The 15,124-nt window shown below is 37.5% G+C and overlaps 1 protein-coding gene across 1 annotated transcript in view; it reads right to left on the reverse strand.

The window, feature by feature from the left end:
* Nucleotides 1-15,124, reverse strand: part of cdk17 (cyclin-dependent kinase 17) — a 54,560-nt gene that overhangs the window by 24,537 nt on the left and 14,899 nt on the right. Inside the window, exon 2 of the mRNA XM_051892429.1 lies at nucleotides 2,980-3,128. Within this exon, the coding sequence (XP_051748389.1) occupies nucleotides 2,980-3,106 (127 nt within the window). The 5' untranslated portion in view covers nucleotides 3,107-3,128. The remainder of the gene's footprint in view (nucleotides 1-2,979; nucleotides 3,129-15,124) is intronic.

The raw sequence follows: 15,124 nt of genomic DNA on the forward strand, positions 1-15,124 counted from the left end.
TTGCAGTGTGTCTGTCTTCACTACTCGCTACTCCTAATGTGCGTGCACTAACTTGGATGGGTTAAATGCAGAGGACACGTTCAGAGTATGGGTTACCATACTTGGCCTCATTTGCACTATTTCATACAATCTGTTTATGCCCATTTATGGTTAGGTTTAGGTATAAACCTTAATGCCTTTTTATAAAAATCACACGTTTTCATATGGATCAAACTGCACAAATTTGCCATCTAAAAAAAAAAAAAAAAAAAAAAAAGATTTTGTTTTCTCATGAGATCAGGTTGATCAGAGATCAGAGCCTTACATAAAATTCATGCTCAGATATAAACTGTAAGTTCACTCTAAGCTCAATGTGCCATAACTGCTATTTTTTTAGGGTTGATTATGCTTGATTCTGCATGAAGTTTGAGGTAAAAGGGTTTGAAAGACATTTTTGAACTCCGTTACCCTACATTCAAGAATATTTTCACCACATTTCCCATTTACATTCTCCTTAAAGTGCCCCTATTATGCTTTTCGGATATTGCCCTTCATGTAGTGGTGTGTAAAATAGCTGAATCTTAAATATCTGCAAAGTTTCAAAGATCAAAGTGCACGATAAATGGAGTTATTGTCTCACAAAAGAACCGATTCTGAACTGCCTGAAATGAGTAGTCAGTAATTTCAGTCTTACTTCTAGCTCGAACCTAACAAATGTGCATCATGCCAGTCTATGGTCTTCACTGGCTGCCCGCAAACAACGTCTACTTCGTCCCACCCTCAAACACTGTAGTTGTAGATGAGGCCTGGAAGAGTTTGGTTCGCGTTGCCGACATGTTGAGAAGACGCTGTTTTCTGCACTGTGAAAGCAAATTCTCTTTGCATGCACTTTCAAAGGATGAAGACTCGGGCTCAAATTGATACAATAAAACTGACAGCATCGTTACCGTTTGTATCACTGTGTATACTGAGGAAGCTTCCGGAGCTGAAATTCAGATTTGGTAATGGTAATGCTGCAATAAATATTATGAGAAAATTAAAGTGTTTTTGTCCTTGGATGCATGTAAACCGATTGTAGAAGACCTCCAAAACAAAATGAGGAGCCTTTAAAATAGCATAATAGGGGGCATTTTAAAACCCTCCCTCATGCTCTGATAAGGATGTGGAACTTGACCAGCCGGTATTGGCCAAAAAAACAAAAAAACATAGTAGTTGAATTTGTGCTTTTGATAAGTGTGGTTACTGTTCTACCTCAGTCGAGCATGCAACACAGCCCACGGGTTCACAGGGGACGGAAGGCAATTGGGAACACACTGGAATTCACACCAAACTGACTTCCAGTTTACAGAGTCTCATTGTACGGTCTGAATCAGTCTGTGTGATTCTAGTCCATCCGTCAGGTTTGCCTGAAGGCAACGGAGCTAATTTAGCCCAACTCTCACAAGCTGTCACATGCTCCCTTCCTCTCATTCTTCTCACAGGGGTGTCATTGCTGTTACGTAATTACTAGCTAGCTAACAAACAAGAGCAAGGAGAAGAAAAAGCACTTTAAGGAAGAGGACAGGGAGTGTTTTGCTTCGTAAAATTTCCATTCAACTGAAATTGCACTGCTTTAGGCATTCAAGCTGACTGGAAAAATGACAGCAGACCTCTTTCATATCAGTCCTGGTTCAGCACTGTTTATGGTCACAAAAATGGCACAGACTTCAGTTATGACAGTTCAGAACAGCAGCTTGACAGCTTTTCAAGTAAGCTTGAAATGCTTGTGTCAGGGTAACTAACCCAATACAATACAGGTGACCCGGAGAAAACAGAATACTTTGGGTGTAAATAATGTGAACAAAACTCATTTGAAATAAAATTCAACAAGTTAAACAAGGCATAATGTAACATCTGTCGTTTCCTTTTTTTTTAAAAAGAAAAAGTCTGGTTTACAGTAAGACACTTACAGTGGAAGTAAATGGGAAATCCACAAACAATAAAATACTCAGACAAACAATATTGTGTGTCAAGATGATTTTAAAGGGAGGGGAAAAAAAACTTTTCTGTGTAAAGTTTAATTTTGTTGACAATGTAATGCCTAAAGCCCTAAAATGACTGATAAAAATCACTGTAAAAATGATTTTAAAAGCATTACAGCTTAAATAAATACAGACAAACAAAAATCTGTTCACTTCCATTGTAAGTACAATGTGCCTTTTTTTAAAAATGAGGAACAAATCAAAAATGATGTGTTAATAATCATTATGCAAAAATGCTATTAATTGAGCTTAACTTGACTTCCTTTAACATAAACAAATTTAAAAAGAGAATAAAGTACCTAAAGAAAATAGAGAAGTAATATAAGAGTCTCAAAAAACACAGGCTTGACATTTGTGTTTTACACTCCAGAATGGCTTGATGGGTCAAAGTAAGTTATATTGAACCAGAAGTAGTTATGAAACAACTAAGTACACATTCCAAGTTATATTAAGAGATTCAATTAAATGCCCCAGATTTAATCCTATAAATTTTAGAAAGAAATACAGGGGTCCAGTCACTATCCAAGTGAAAATCTTAGAGGTCAGGCCAAAGCAAACATGCAGCTGTCTTCACATTACTACAAAAATGCAGAATATCTGTGGTCTTCAAATATTAGTGTAGCGACACGTTGACAAAGCAATATATAAGCAGAATAATTCTGAAAGATGAAAATGTGGAAAAAATGTGAATGTTAAAAGGGTGCAAAATGAGTGCAAAACAGGTTACCTCATATAATAACCTTTGCTGAAAATACTTTAGCTACAAAATCTGATAATCAGTTTATAGAGCCCCTGCGTCCTGAATCGTAACACAGGAGGCCCCTTTTTTCCGCTCCCGTGGACCTTTTCCAGCTTCCACAGTCCTTATTCCACAAGCTAATCAAAATACTAATAAATCAGTCTCTAATCTGTACTACTTAACACTAACAGTGACCCTGCACATACAATATAGCAAACAATGTGAAAGGTACACACTCACCGCTGTCCTTGCTGCTGTTCTCCTCGATGGTCATCTGTTCCGCCAGCTCCGAGAGCGACTCATCGATCGTCTGGCTTCCACGCAGAGTGAGCGACAAACGTCTCTTAAACCTCTTCATCCTCTCCATAGGCCTCTGAGGCAGGGGGGGCCTGCGGGAACACACACACTGTGTTAATCATCATCAGCCTGCAAATATCTGCAGGTCATGCAGCATACAAAGACTTCTTTCCTTTTAATAAAAAAAAAACAAAACTTAATATAATTTATATTATTGCTCAGTAGCGCAGCCTAAAAAGAAGAATATGTGTTTCATAGAGAGAGTAAATCATGCTTTTATTCACTTCAACAAAGTTTTTGAGTACTTTGTATTTGTTTTAGCTGTTAGGAGATGGTTTAGGCTAGCCATGGAAATGACGATTTAAAGGGTTAGTTCACCCAAAAATGAAAATTCTGTCATTAATTAATCACACTCATGTCGTTCCAAACCAGTAAGACTTTCGTTCATCTATGGAACACAAATGAAGATCTTTTTGATGAAATCTGAGAGATTTCTGTCCCTCCATTGACAGATACACAACTACCACTATGACGAAGTTCAAAAAGAGATTGTAAAGCTAATCCATGTGAATTGAGTGGTTTAGTCCGAATTTTCTGAAGAGGCTCAATCACTTTATATGATGAACAGATTTAATTTAGATATAAACATTGATCAGCGAACATAAACAGAAGCTCAACAGAACCTTCTTGATGCACGAGAACAAACCTCTTTCTGAAGCTCAAACGTGCTGCGTAACAAACGAGAATGAATCTCATTGGTTCTTGCACGTCAAGGGAACATGCTTGAGCTTCCGTTTACCTCAACTGATGAGATAATGAATGTTTATATGTGAATAAAAGCCTAAATTCAATCTGTTCATCATATAAAGCGATCGAGTCTAAACCGCTCAATACATATGGATTAGTTTTACAATCTCTTTAATGGTGAACTTTTTGAAGCATCAAAATTTCACTTGTGTAGCTATCAACAGAAGGACAGAAAGCTCTCAGATTTCATCAAAAAGATCTTCATTTGTGGTACGAAGATGAACCAAAGTCTTGCGGGTTTCAAACAACATGAAAGTGAGTAATTAATGACAGAATTTTCATTTTTGGGTGAACTAACCCTTTAAATCAAAATTGGAGTTCTGCAGCTTTTAGTGCATGTCAATTAAAATTTACTGTACTTCTCTTCCAGGAAAACAGACCAAAATAGTGATGACTCATCTAGTACACACATGCGTATTCCAATAAAATGTTCACTAGAAAGAGAACATCCCATCCCTCTAATGCTCGTCTCTGACTAGCAAAATAAAATAAATTACAGCTTGCCAGTTCATCTTCGGCATTAATAATGCTTGTACTTTCCCATTAACTTTCCCAACCGACGATTTCTGGAATTAATCAATTTTAAAGAGTCTTTATTGCTTTTAATGTAGTTTTACCAAGCTTTGACATACTGGCTAATGACTATTTAGAGTCTTTCAATATTTCCCGCCTCAACTTCCTGTTTAAAAAGGGGAAAAAATGCTTGTCAAACCATTTCATGGAGTCTTAACTATGAAGATCAACATGGAGGCCTCGTTTACTTGCGCGTGTTTGTAAGTTCCAGTGGGATAGTTTTTAATCTACACAGCAGGACTTTAAGACTCACACGTGACAAGTATAAACAAAAAAGTAAAAAAGTAAAAAAAAAAAAAAAAAAAAAAAAAAACAAACAAACAAACATATCATTAATAATCAAAAGGCTTTTAATCAAATATTCATGGAGACTGTATTTTGTTTTTATAGGCACTTCCACACATGCTTGTGCATTATTAAAACACACTCCCACATGCGCCATAACTCCCTTTACACCAGAGCATTTTCTCAAAATAAAAATGACAGCAATGAGACTCCAGGTTTACATTAACAGTAAAACATGCAATAAACAAAATAATAAAAAGGTACAATTCTGATTGAATGAGGGTTTGAAGGCAAAGGTAATTTGAATGTAAAAATTGGAGAAATTATCATGCAAAAATAAATTTATTTATAAATAAATTGAAATACATGTATAAATAATAAATAAATTAATTAATTTATAATACATTTTAAATTAATAAATGCATTTAAAAATAAATCAATCTGTCATCCCTAATAATTATTAAAAATACATTTTGTCATCTTAGTCTAATATTGTTGTTGCCATTTTATAAAAGCAATAAACTACAAGGGCATGCATAATGGTGATAAAGTGGTAAGCATTTTGCATTGTGCATAATAACACTCCTTAAACGTACAATCACTCATGCATTTTTATATACACCTTTAATGTGTGTGTGTGCTTGTGTATTTCTCTCAATACATGCTGACTTCGCACCGTTTTAGGCAGGAAACACCTTGCTATGGGAGGCAGCGGGACTCTTTCTGTCTATTGTATTACCACCACCAGACTCAACACACCCAAATTCACACAGGACTTGAAGGTTCGTTGCGCTCACAAAGTGAAGTACAAATTAAACCCTCCAAGGTTCTCCTGGTCTACCAAAAGTACAGCATATACTGATAACATTCGGCCCCTATGAAGAGCCGGGTCACTGTAATCATACACAGAAACGCACAAAAGACTATCAGGTTACAGTGACATGGCTTTTCTCAGGTGGTGTCTGATTTCAGGACGCTGCAAAGTGGGAAATGTGCATGCAAAGACCACACTACAGGAAACGGCCGGTCGGAGCATCTGTGATTGGTTCCTCCAGAATACAGTCACGCATACCCATGCGCGCCATCTGTCTATCCGACACAGACTAAAGGAAGGGGGGGGCTGACTGAGCCCCCATACGAGGGATTAGACTACTGATACAGGCTGATATAGCGGCGACAGATAGTTTAATGTGCACGCTGACAGAGCACATCTTCTCAAACAGCTGGTATCTCATTCTGCTACATAGGACAGCAGGGTCTGGACACACCCTGAGGCCACAAGCGTGTGTTTTCATGGGCTTGTGTTTGAACAGTTGGCATTCCTGTTTAAGACCTGCTAGGACAGGGCAAAACCAGCCTGAACACACACATACAGGCGCATTAACACTCTGGGAAATCACTGTCCTGTTCATTCAAGACATGCAGACGTGATTTCCCATCATGCAACGTCAGGCTTCGGCTGCGTCTGCATTAATCTGGATACATCTGAAAACTGCATTTGGGTCATTCCATGTCAAATCGAAACATGGTTGAACATGGAGCTGCTTTGAGATCCCCATATCTATGGGACTGAACTATATAGGGCCTTGAAAATGAAGATTTCAAAAGGAAAGTTTATTAAGAATGAGAATCTTGAAGGATATTAAGATATCTTGAATACTTTTAGAGTTACAGGCATGCAAACTTTAGAAAATGACTATTTATGGCACCCAGACAGGTATGTTCTGTGCAACTGAGCTGATGGAAAAATTAGATATCTTTCTAGTTTTAACATTATTTGTTCTTTAGATATTCCTCTTTAAAAAGAAAAAAAAAGTATCCGCTGTATGCAAAGTGGCCCACATTTGGTCTTTGACCACTGAAAATGTATACAATTTACTAATTTACTCATGGAGCCACATTAACATGCCCATATCTCTGGGATTTAACCATTGAGGGCCTTTAAAATGAAGATACCAAAAGGAAAGTTTGTTAAGAAACAGAATCTAAAAGGATATTAAGATATCTTTAATACTTCCTGAGTTCAAGGAATGCACAAGAAGTGCTTTTTGCCATTTTTGAACTGTCACTGTTGGCATATAAAACAAAGATGGCTAAAGTCAACAGATTTACTAATAGTCCTAACAATTACTGTGTAAAAATAAAATAATGACGCTGCCATCTTTCTAAAGTCATTTTTACACCCCTCTAATTTGGCTCCAAATCTCAGGTGAAAATGGTCATTTGACCCCCCTCTACAAAATAGTGGATTACTCAGTAAATATACCTTTGGCTTTTGGCCAAATATTTTGGCTTTCATCACTATTTATGTTCGTCTTTCTACAGAAAAAATATCAACAAAATAATTTCATAGTTTTCATACAATTCAAAAACGGCATTTTCAAATGTATCTGCTTTGGAGAACGTCTTCAAAAAGCTTGTTTTTGCAAGACAAAAACACTGTTTCAGCGTAGACAGAAGGCCAAAGCAAGAGAAAAAGATGCTTTTTCAAATGTATTCGGATTAATGTAGACGTAGCCTTTAATGTTGGCCTACAGGGACTTTCCAACGAACCTTTTCGACTCGTCTCGAGTCTGGCTCATTAAAACAACTACAAACGCATCGCTAAGTGGGCGTACAGGCCGTTTTCTCTCTTGGTTTGTACACTTCTTTTTTCGGCGTAGGACACCAACACTGTTGTTTCAGTGACAAGCCGCATTCTTGGCCAATGAGTGAAGAGCATTGGGGACAGTGCTGTCTATTGTCACCCCACCCCCTCCCGTCATTAACCCCCCCGGTCTGGTGCAACATCCGTCTCCAGACAGCAGCTCTCCCGGGATCACGCTGATAGGAAAGTGGGCTGGTGGAGGGGGTAGAGAAGGCCGCAAAAATATGCAAATATGGGTACAGGTCATTTAATATGCATGTTGTAGGCGGGGCTTGTGGTCTATGGTGATTATATAATGTAGATTAAGTGTAATCATATTTTTGTTGAAAATGAAGCTGTGAACTGACAAATTTTGAAATATTATTACAAATTAAATCAACTGTTTACTATTTGAATATATTTTAAAATGTAATTTATTCCTGTGATGCAAAGCTAAATTTTCAGCATCATTACTCCAGTCTTCAGAGTCACATGATCCTTCAGAAATCATTCTAATATGCTGATTTGCTGCTCAAGAAACATTTATTATTATCAATGTTGAAAACAGTTGTGCTGCTTAATATTTTTGTGGACACCATGATATATTTTTTCCAGGATTCTTTGATAAACAGAACATTCAAAAGAACAGCATTTATTTGAAATAGAAATCTTCCGTATTATAAATGTCTTTACTGTCACTTTTGATTAATTTAATTTGTCCTTGCTAAATGAAACTATTAAATCTCCTATAAAAAAAAAAAATCGTACTGATCCCAAACGTTTTAACAGCAGCATATTAAACATTATCCAACAAATCTAATAAAAATCTAGTTACCTATAGTGATTGTTTTTACCTATAAACCTAAGTCAAAGCAATGCTATGGAGTTTTGGTTGCTAGCTAACCCTAGTCAAAAGAGCCAAGTCTCAAAAAATACATTAACATGAACTTTAAAAGTCAGACTAAATCAATAATTAGTTTATTCTTAGTCCATTCTTTAGTCCAAACAAAAATGAACAATAATAATAGTAATGCTCGACTTAGCAAGCATTAATAATAAAAATAGCAAGTTCAAGATCTACATAGAAACAAAAGAATCCATTAGTAAAGCACAGCGTGTCAGAAACAGCTAAATCTACAGATCTATTGTCTCTTTTGCTCTTTTCATCTTTCTGTGTGTCTCCATATTAGTAGTTTTACAGTCGCCCAATCATAAGCAAGTCTGTGAATCAAACGCCGGGAGAGAATCTGTTTACATCCCCCAGGCCAGGATTAGCCCACCTCCTCTGTACGCGCTCCTCTTGAGAGATAAGGGGTCTTTGTGTGGCAATGAGAGGGCGCATTACCCACACCATAACAAAACCCTCATGTGCCTCGTGTGGGCTGGGGGAGGCACGGGAGCAGATAATACATCCCAAACTCACAGTGGCACAAACACAAGCACTGCAGAGACACAGAAACAAAACACCAGCAGCACCGAGAACTGCTGCTGCCCTCAGCTCCAGCTGAATGCTGGGACGACCCCTGCAGCCGGGTGGCACCACAGACCGAGGGTAATTAGAGCAGGAAAACCTGACATCAAACATCACACTAGCCACCAGCCAGAAGCATCAAACAGCAGGCTAATTAACCACAGCCTGGAGAGACAGAAACTGAGTTAGCCAGCTCTAAGATACACAAAAAGCATTAAACCTGACGTACCGTTTGTGATGCAGACACCTCAAATCAAACTGCTTATTGGAGAGTTTTACTTTAAGCAACTGGACTCAAAAATCAACTCAGAATACCTTTACAACTGCACTGCATTGCAAATCGAGATCATTTTGTCCGTTTCACTTTTGAGCTACTTTTCAAATGTCATATTTTTTTAAAAGAAATTAATGCTTTTATTGAGCAAGGATTCATTAAATTATGGAAGCTTGTTTCCGCCATGAAATAAAAAATAAAGGTAATTTTGACTTTTTCCTCACAATTCTGACTTTTTTCTCAGAATTGTGAGTTACAAAGTCAGAATTGCGTGATATAAAGTGAAAATTTCATGATATAAAGTCAGAATTGCGAGTTATATAGTCAGAATTGTGAGATATAAACTCGCAATTGAGTGTTATAATGTCCAATTGTGAGGGGAAAATTTCTCAGAATTGCGAGTTTATATTTTACAATTCTAACTTTATAACTCGCAATTGACCCTATGCCGGGAGTTTGATTGACAAGCGATCTAACCAATCATAACGCCGAATCCGCCATTTTGTCCGACAAAGCAGTCAGGAGTTAGACTAACCTCGGTGGACTTGAACTTGAAAAATGGTGTGTACTGACATCTTTCCGCATTTGAAACAACATTCCTTCTCATGTTCATTCACGTTTATTTGATACTAGAAATTAACTAGTAGGAAGAGATGATCTGTTCACGAGCCGCTTGAGCTGAGGCGCTACAGCAATCAGTCACGACACATTAAAGAGCCACAAAACGTTTTTTATTGTTCGAATTTCTTAAAAAAAAATTACACAATTTGAAAGCTGGGACTTTGTTTAATATCATAAGTATCCTGCTCTGTCTTGTCTGTCAACGTGTTGTCAGTGTCCTCTTTACTCAGCGATGTATTTTTCACTCTATGTGGCGTGACGGCGCCATGGCTTGTCGGACAAAGCAACAGTAACTAAGGGGGGCGGGTCTTTGCAAAGGGTCAATTGCATGTTATAAAGTCAGAATTGCAAGATATAAACTCACAATTCTGTGAAAAAAAGTCAGAATTGCAAGTTTTTTATCTCTCAATTCTGACTTTAAAACTCGCAATTGTGAGTTTATATCTTGCAATTCTGAGAAAAAAGTCAGAATTGTGAGATACAAACTTGCAATTCTGACTTTCTCGCAATTTTGAGTTTATATCTCGCAATTGATAAAAAAAGTCAGAATTGTAAGATAAAAAGTTGTAATTACCTTTTTTATTTTTTTATTTAGTGGCGGAAACAAGTTCCATTTTAAATTGATCGAAGTGTCTGTAAAGACATTTTTTAATTTTACAAAATGTTTCTTTTTTATATAAATGCTGCTTTTTTAACTCGATATTCATTAAAAAATCCTGAAAAATGGTTAAAAATGAAGGTAAATATCATTTGGATGTTCTTAATGTGGGACATTTCCAAAATGTCAAATTATAAATAAAGTGTAAAAATACTATGTAATTATGCATGTTTGGTAGACAAAAAAATTCTAGCTATGAAAAAAGCAAGAAAAAGTAAGAAAACAAAGTTTAAAATGTCATTTCCATAAAACTTGGAAAAATGAGCCCTGATATTATTTGCATCCAATATCAGACTGATAACAATAATAATAATAATAATAATAATAATAATTAAAAATAAACATCAATATTGGTTCATACTGATATGGTCATGCATCCTAAAGGAAAAAATCCCCCAAGATCAACCTAAAAAGTCTATATTCAAATAATACACCCTCCAAAATCTACCAAAATGTTCTCACTCATATATCAGAAGGAAAGTCTGGAAAGCACATCTCAAATCTTCAAATGAATATTGGAGGAATCTCGGGTAAGATTGGCATTTTCGATTCTCTTTCTATCTCTTCCCACATACACACAAACAAAAAGCCCATTCCCATTGCCATGGCAACACGTCTTTCCTGGGACTTCTCGGCATCTTCTTTCTCACAGATCAGAATCTGTAATTTACCCCTTCGCACGCCCAAAGACAGAGAGAGAGAGAGAGATGGAGCGGGTGACAGAGTGGGTGAGCGAGCACAAAACAGAAGAGAGCGAATGAGAGAGAGAAAGAGACATAGAAGAAGCAGAATGATGTCTTTGTGTTTGACTACAAAGCATGAGATCTCCACGGCAACTCTGCTCGTCTGCGCCAAACTGCAGGCAAGTGAGACTAAAATGACAAAAAAAAAGGGCAAACACAAGAGAGAAAGATAAAGAGAGACAGCTAGCAAGCTTAACAGCGAGTGAAAGTAGGCATATTACACGCATGACTGTACAAGTGGCTTCATAACCATCCGTTTGAATCCAGCAGGTCTATAATACCAGGAGAAAGCCATCTGTTAGCAACAAAAATGTGAACTTCACCTCTAGGTGAAGGCTCTAGGATCAGATACTGACATCAGAAAGGTATCGAGGCCTGTTGACGTGTTGGCATTGACCTGTGGCGTGTTAGCGTGCATTAGCACATCTGCCATCCGCCCAACACAGGACATCAAAGATGCATCATCGCCGTCGTTTACATAGCGTAACGTAATTAGAGCCATAGAAATGGACAGATCTGGCAGTCTTGAGGTTCTTTCATCTGCCTGTCCACTCGACGATGCTTAAAGCACTTCAGTGTGTCATTAGCACGCTCTTCAAAATCACTCTCGCCCCCCAGCAGCAAACAAAAAGCATGTAAAGACCAATGTTCATGCGATGACTGATGGGAAGATGGACGGAATAAATGAGGACCGCCTGCAGGTCACAATGACAAAAGCTAAAGACGTATCTTTTGTGCGTGAGAGTAGAAGTGTTGGTGAACATGAATTAACCATGTAATATGGAAGAAAATCTCCAGTAGTTTCGTTCAGGTAGGGTTTGGTTTCATGTAGAGATTGCTTATTAAGTGTTTTAAAGGCGACCTATTATGGGCACCCCTTTTTACAAGATGTAAAAGAAGTCTCTGATGTCCCTAGAGTTTGTATGTGAAGTTTTAGCTCAAAATACCCCACAGATCATTTTTATAATTGACACGTTTTGGGGGTGAGCAAAAACGTGCCGCTTTTGTGTGTGTCCCTTTAAACACAAATGAGCTGCTGCTCACGTGCCCCTTTCAAGAAGAGGGCGGAGCTTCAAGAGCTTATGCTCTGGCATACTGACAACAACAAAACAGGACAATCTCACGCACTGAAAATGTCAGAAATGATGCTAAAAATTCAGCTTTGCATCACAGGAATAAATTAGATTTTAAAACATTAAAATAGAAAACACTTATTTTAAATTGTAATAATATTTCACAATATTACTGTTTTTACTGTACTTTTGATCAAATAAAAGCAGCCTTGGTGAGCAGAAGAGGCTTCCTTTAAGAAACTATTTTAAAAAACACTGGAAGTGTTAATATGCTGAGTCGCAGTTTATTAAATGAAACGATCACACAAACACTCAAGCGCATTAGTCAGCTTACAGCATCAACCACAATGGATTATGTTTATCTTATATAAACTCACTGACATCGACACAAACACTGAAATATTCAGCTGGAAAACCTCAAAGCAAGCCATCCATCAGGACAGACCCAAATCAAGATTAATTTGTCATGGAGACGGGGTCCTGACGCAGACGTCTTCTCAAATTCTGTGCATCACTGGCCTCGGCTCTCTCCAGAAGCTCAAACGCCTTCCTGAATTTAAATGTCATCAGAAGATCTTTAGCATGCAAACTTAATTACTCTCAAGTCAGAAATTAGAAGAGAAAAACAAACAATCATTAAGAGTCACAACAGAACCTCTGTGTGTAAAGTACCATCCTCCAATCCAGACGCTTCTTTTCTCACACAAACACAAACAAAAATCCTTGAGACAGGAATGTGGCGATACACAGATAATGCCGTCTGTCAGCCTAAAGTAAACACAAACACATACGATCTCAAAAATCACAACATCTCTGCTGCAGGACCGAACCAGAAGAGACTCTGAGGTCAGAGGACGACAGACGATCTTTGTCCTTTTGTCAGCAAATACTTACACCGATAAAAAAACAACCACACATAATTAAAGAAAGAAAGCGAGAGGAAGAACTCGAGATTATATCAATTTAGACGATTCCCAACACAATGCAGTAAAAGCGAGTAGAGATGGAATCACAAAGGAATTTAAAGAGTGATTTTCACATCAGCAAACTCTCAGGTGTCTGAGGAAGCATCTTTAGGTGCAAATATCCAGATCAACTACACAAATACCATTCAATCATTATTCAGAGTAATTATAAGTATCAAATGGCACAACTGTCATTAAATGTCTTGTCTTTTCATACTGTACACTAACTTATGACTACCAGGCAAATATAGGAGATTGTTTATATAAACATGAATGAAAATACACACAGACTTCACCCAACACCCACTCACAGCAGTCTAGAAAGTACTGCCATGTTCTTATTATGCTCATAAGTGTGTGTCTGCACGTGTTTGTGTCTGAGAGAGATAAGAGGATGATCACACACAATCCCCCATGACGAATGAAGCACCGAGCAGCACTGACTCCAGCAGGGAACTGCCTGTTCTCCATCTCTGATACACACACACACACACCCACACCCACACACACACACACACACACACACACACACACACACACGACCATGTCAATGGAAGGTCAGACTGATATTACAGTCTGTGCCCACATGACCAACAGGGATGAAAGTTTGAAAGGAGCATTTACAGATGGGAATACCATGGTGTCGATTACACATTCATACACCAAGGCATTTGCACAGTACTCCAAGGTAATTCACAGAATTCCATGTAATTACTATGGTACATGTATGTATGTATAAATAAATAAATAATCGTTTGGGAGCGGGTATTGCGCATAATTTTACTCCTTTCCACAGGTTTCGCACTCACACCCAAAGCCGCTTCTTAAACAGCTTGTGAGTACCAAATTTAGTTCTTTTCTGCGGCTTATTACGGCTGCGGCTTCAACAGTCAAATACACATAAAATTCTGTCAAAATGAGTATTCATGTAAACACAGTTGGTTATGTCTAAAGTGAATGAAACAGCTGGGAAAGAAAACGCATGTGTAACAGTATATTGGATCCGTGCATTCGCTCTTAAAGTGACAGCAGCCTAATAAACCAGCTGCTGTCTCTGTCATTAATGTAAAGCAAAAACCAAAAAAAGAGAAATCACTTACTGCTCTTGACTGAATAACTTCTGTAACTGTAATTGTAAGTATTATTCTGTATTTAATTTTTATAATGAAGACTATCCAGTGTTACGTTTGCTGTGTATTTTGGTTGTTTCTTTCTCCTTTCTTTCATTATTGACTGTCATAATTCTTAGGTTCACGATTGGTTGGCTAGCACATCAATCATCATTATTCAATGGGTCGACACCTCCCCTAAGGAACCAATCCGAACTCGCCTTCTTCGTATAAAGACCCGGAAGTGATGAGAGGAGAGAGGCGCGTGTTTTCTCTCGTTTGTTGCTAGCGTCCTCGATAGTTTTTTTCGGTTACACTTTATTTTAAGGTGTCTTTGTTACACTAACTATACATTTAAGTACTGAGTAATATTAAGTAACTTCATGTACTTACTATAGGGTTAGGATTAGGGTTTGGTTTGGTTTAGGGTTAGTTGCATGTAATTATGCATAATTTATAGTTATTACTACAGTAACTACATGTAACATATGTAACAATGACACTGTAAAATAAAGTGTTACCATTTTTTATTAGTTTTTTTTTTCTTTGTTACTTTATTTCTCTAAGCTTGTGTTTATTTTGGTTGTGACTCGGTTCATTCAAAAGATCTTCCCGGACTCAGAGAGAAGGAATAGTTAGTACGTCACGTGACCTACACAATGCAACACATTAGAGATTGAGTTTGTTTATACACACCAGGTAAGGAGCGGATGCTCCCCCATGTATTTATGTTTGTTAGTTAGTATAGTTTAGTTGGCGATTTGTTGTGCAAGATTTGTTTAACTTCGTGCTTTATTTCTTTGTTAGTTTAATACTTTAAATGGTGTAAGTTAGTATGTTTTGTTTTGTTGATTTCTTTGATTTAGCGCCGCTCTTTGTCCCT

Source organism: Ctenopharyngodon idella, chromosome 4, assembly GCF_019924925.1.
Source record: "Ctenopharyngodon idella isolate HZGC_01 chromosome 4, HZGC01, whole genome shotgun sequence".
In the NCBI taxonomy this organism is placed as follows: domain Eukaryota; kingdom Metazoa; phylum Chordata; class Actinopteri; order Cypriniformes; family Xenocyprididae; genus Ctenopharyngodon; species Ctenopharyngodon idella.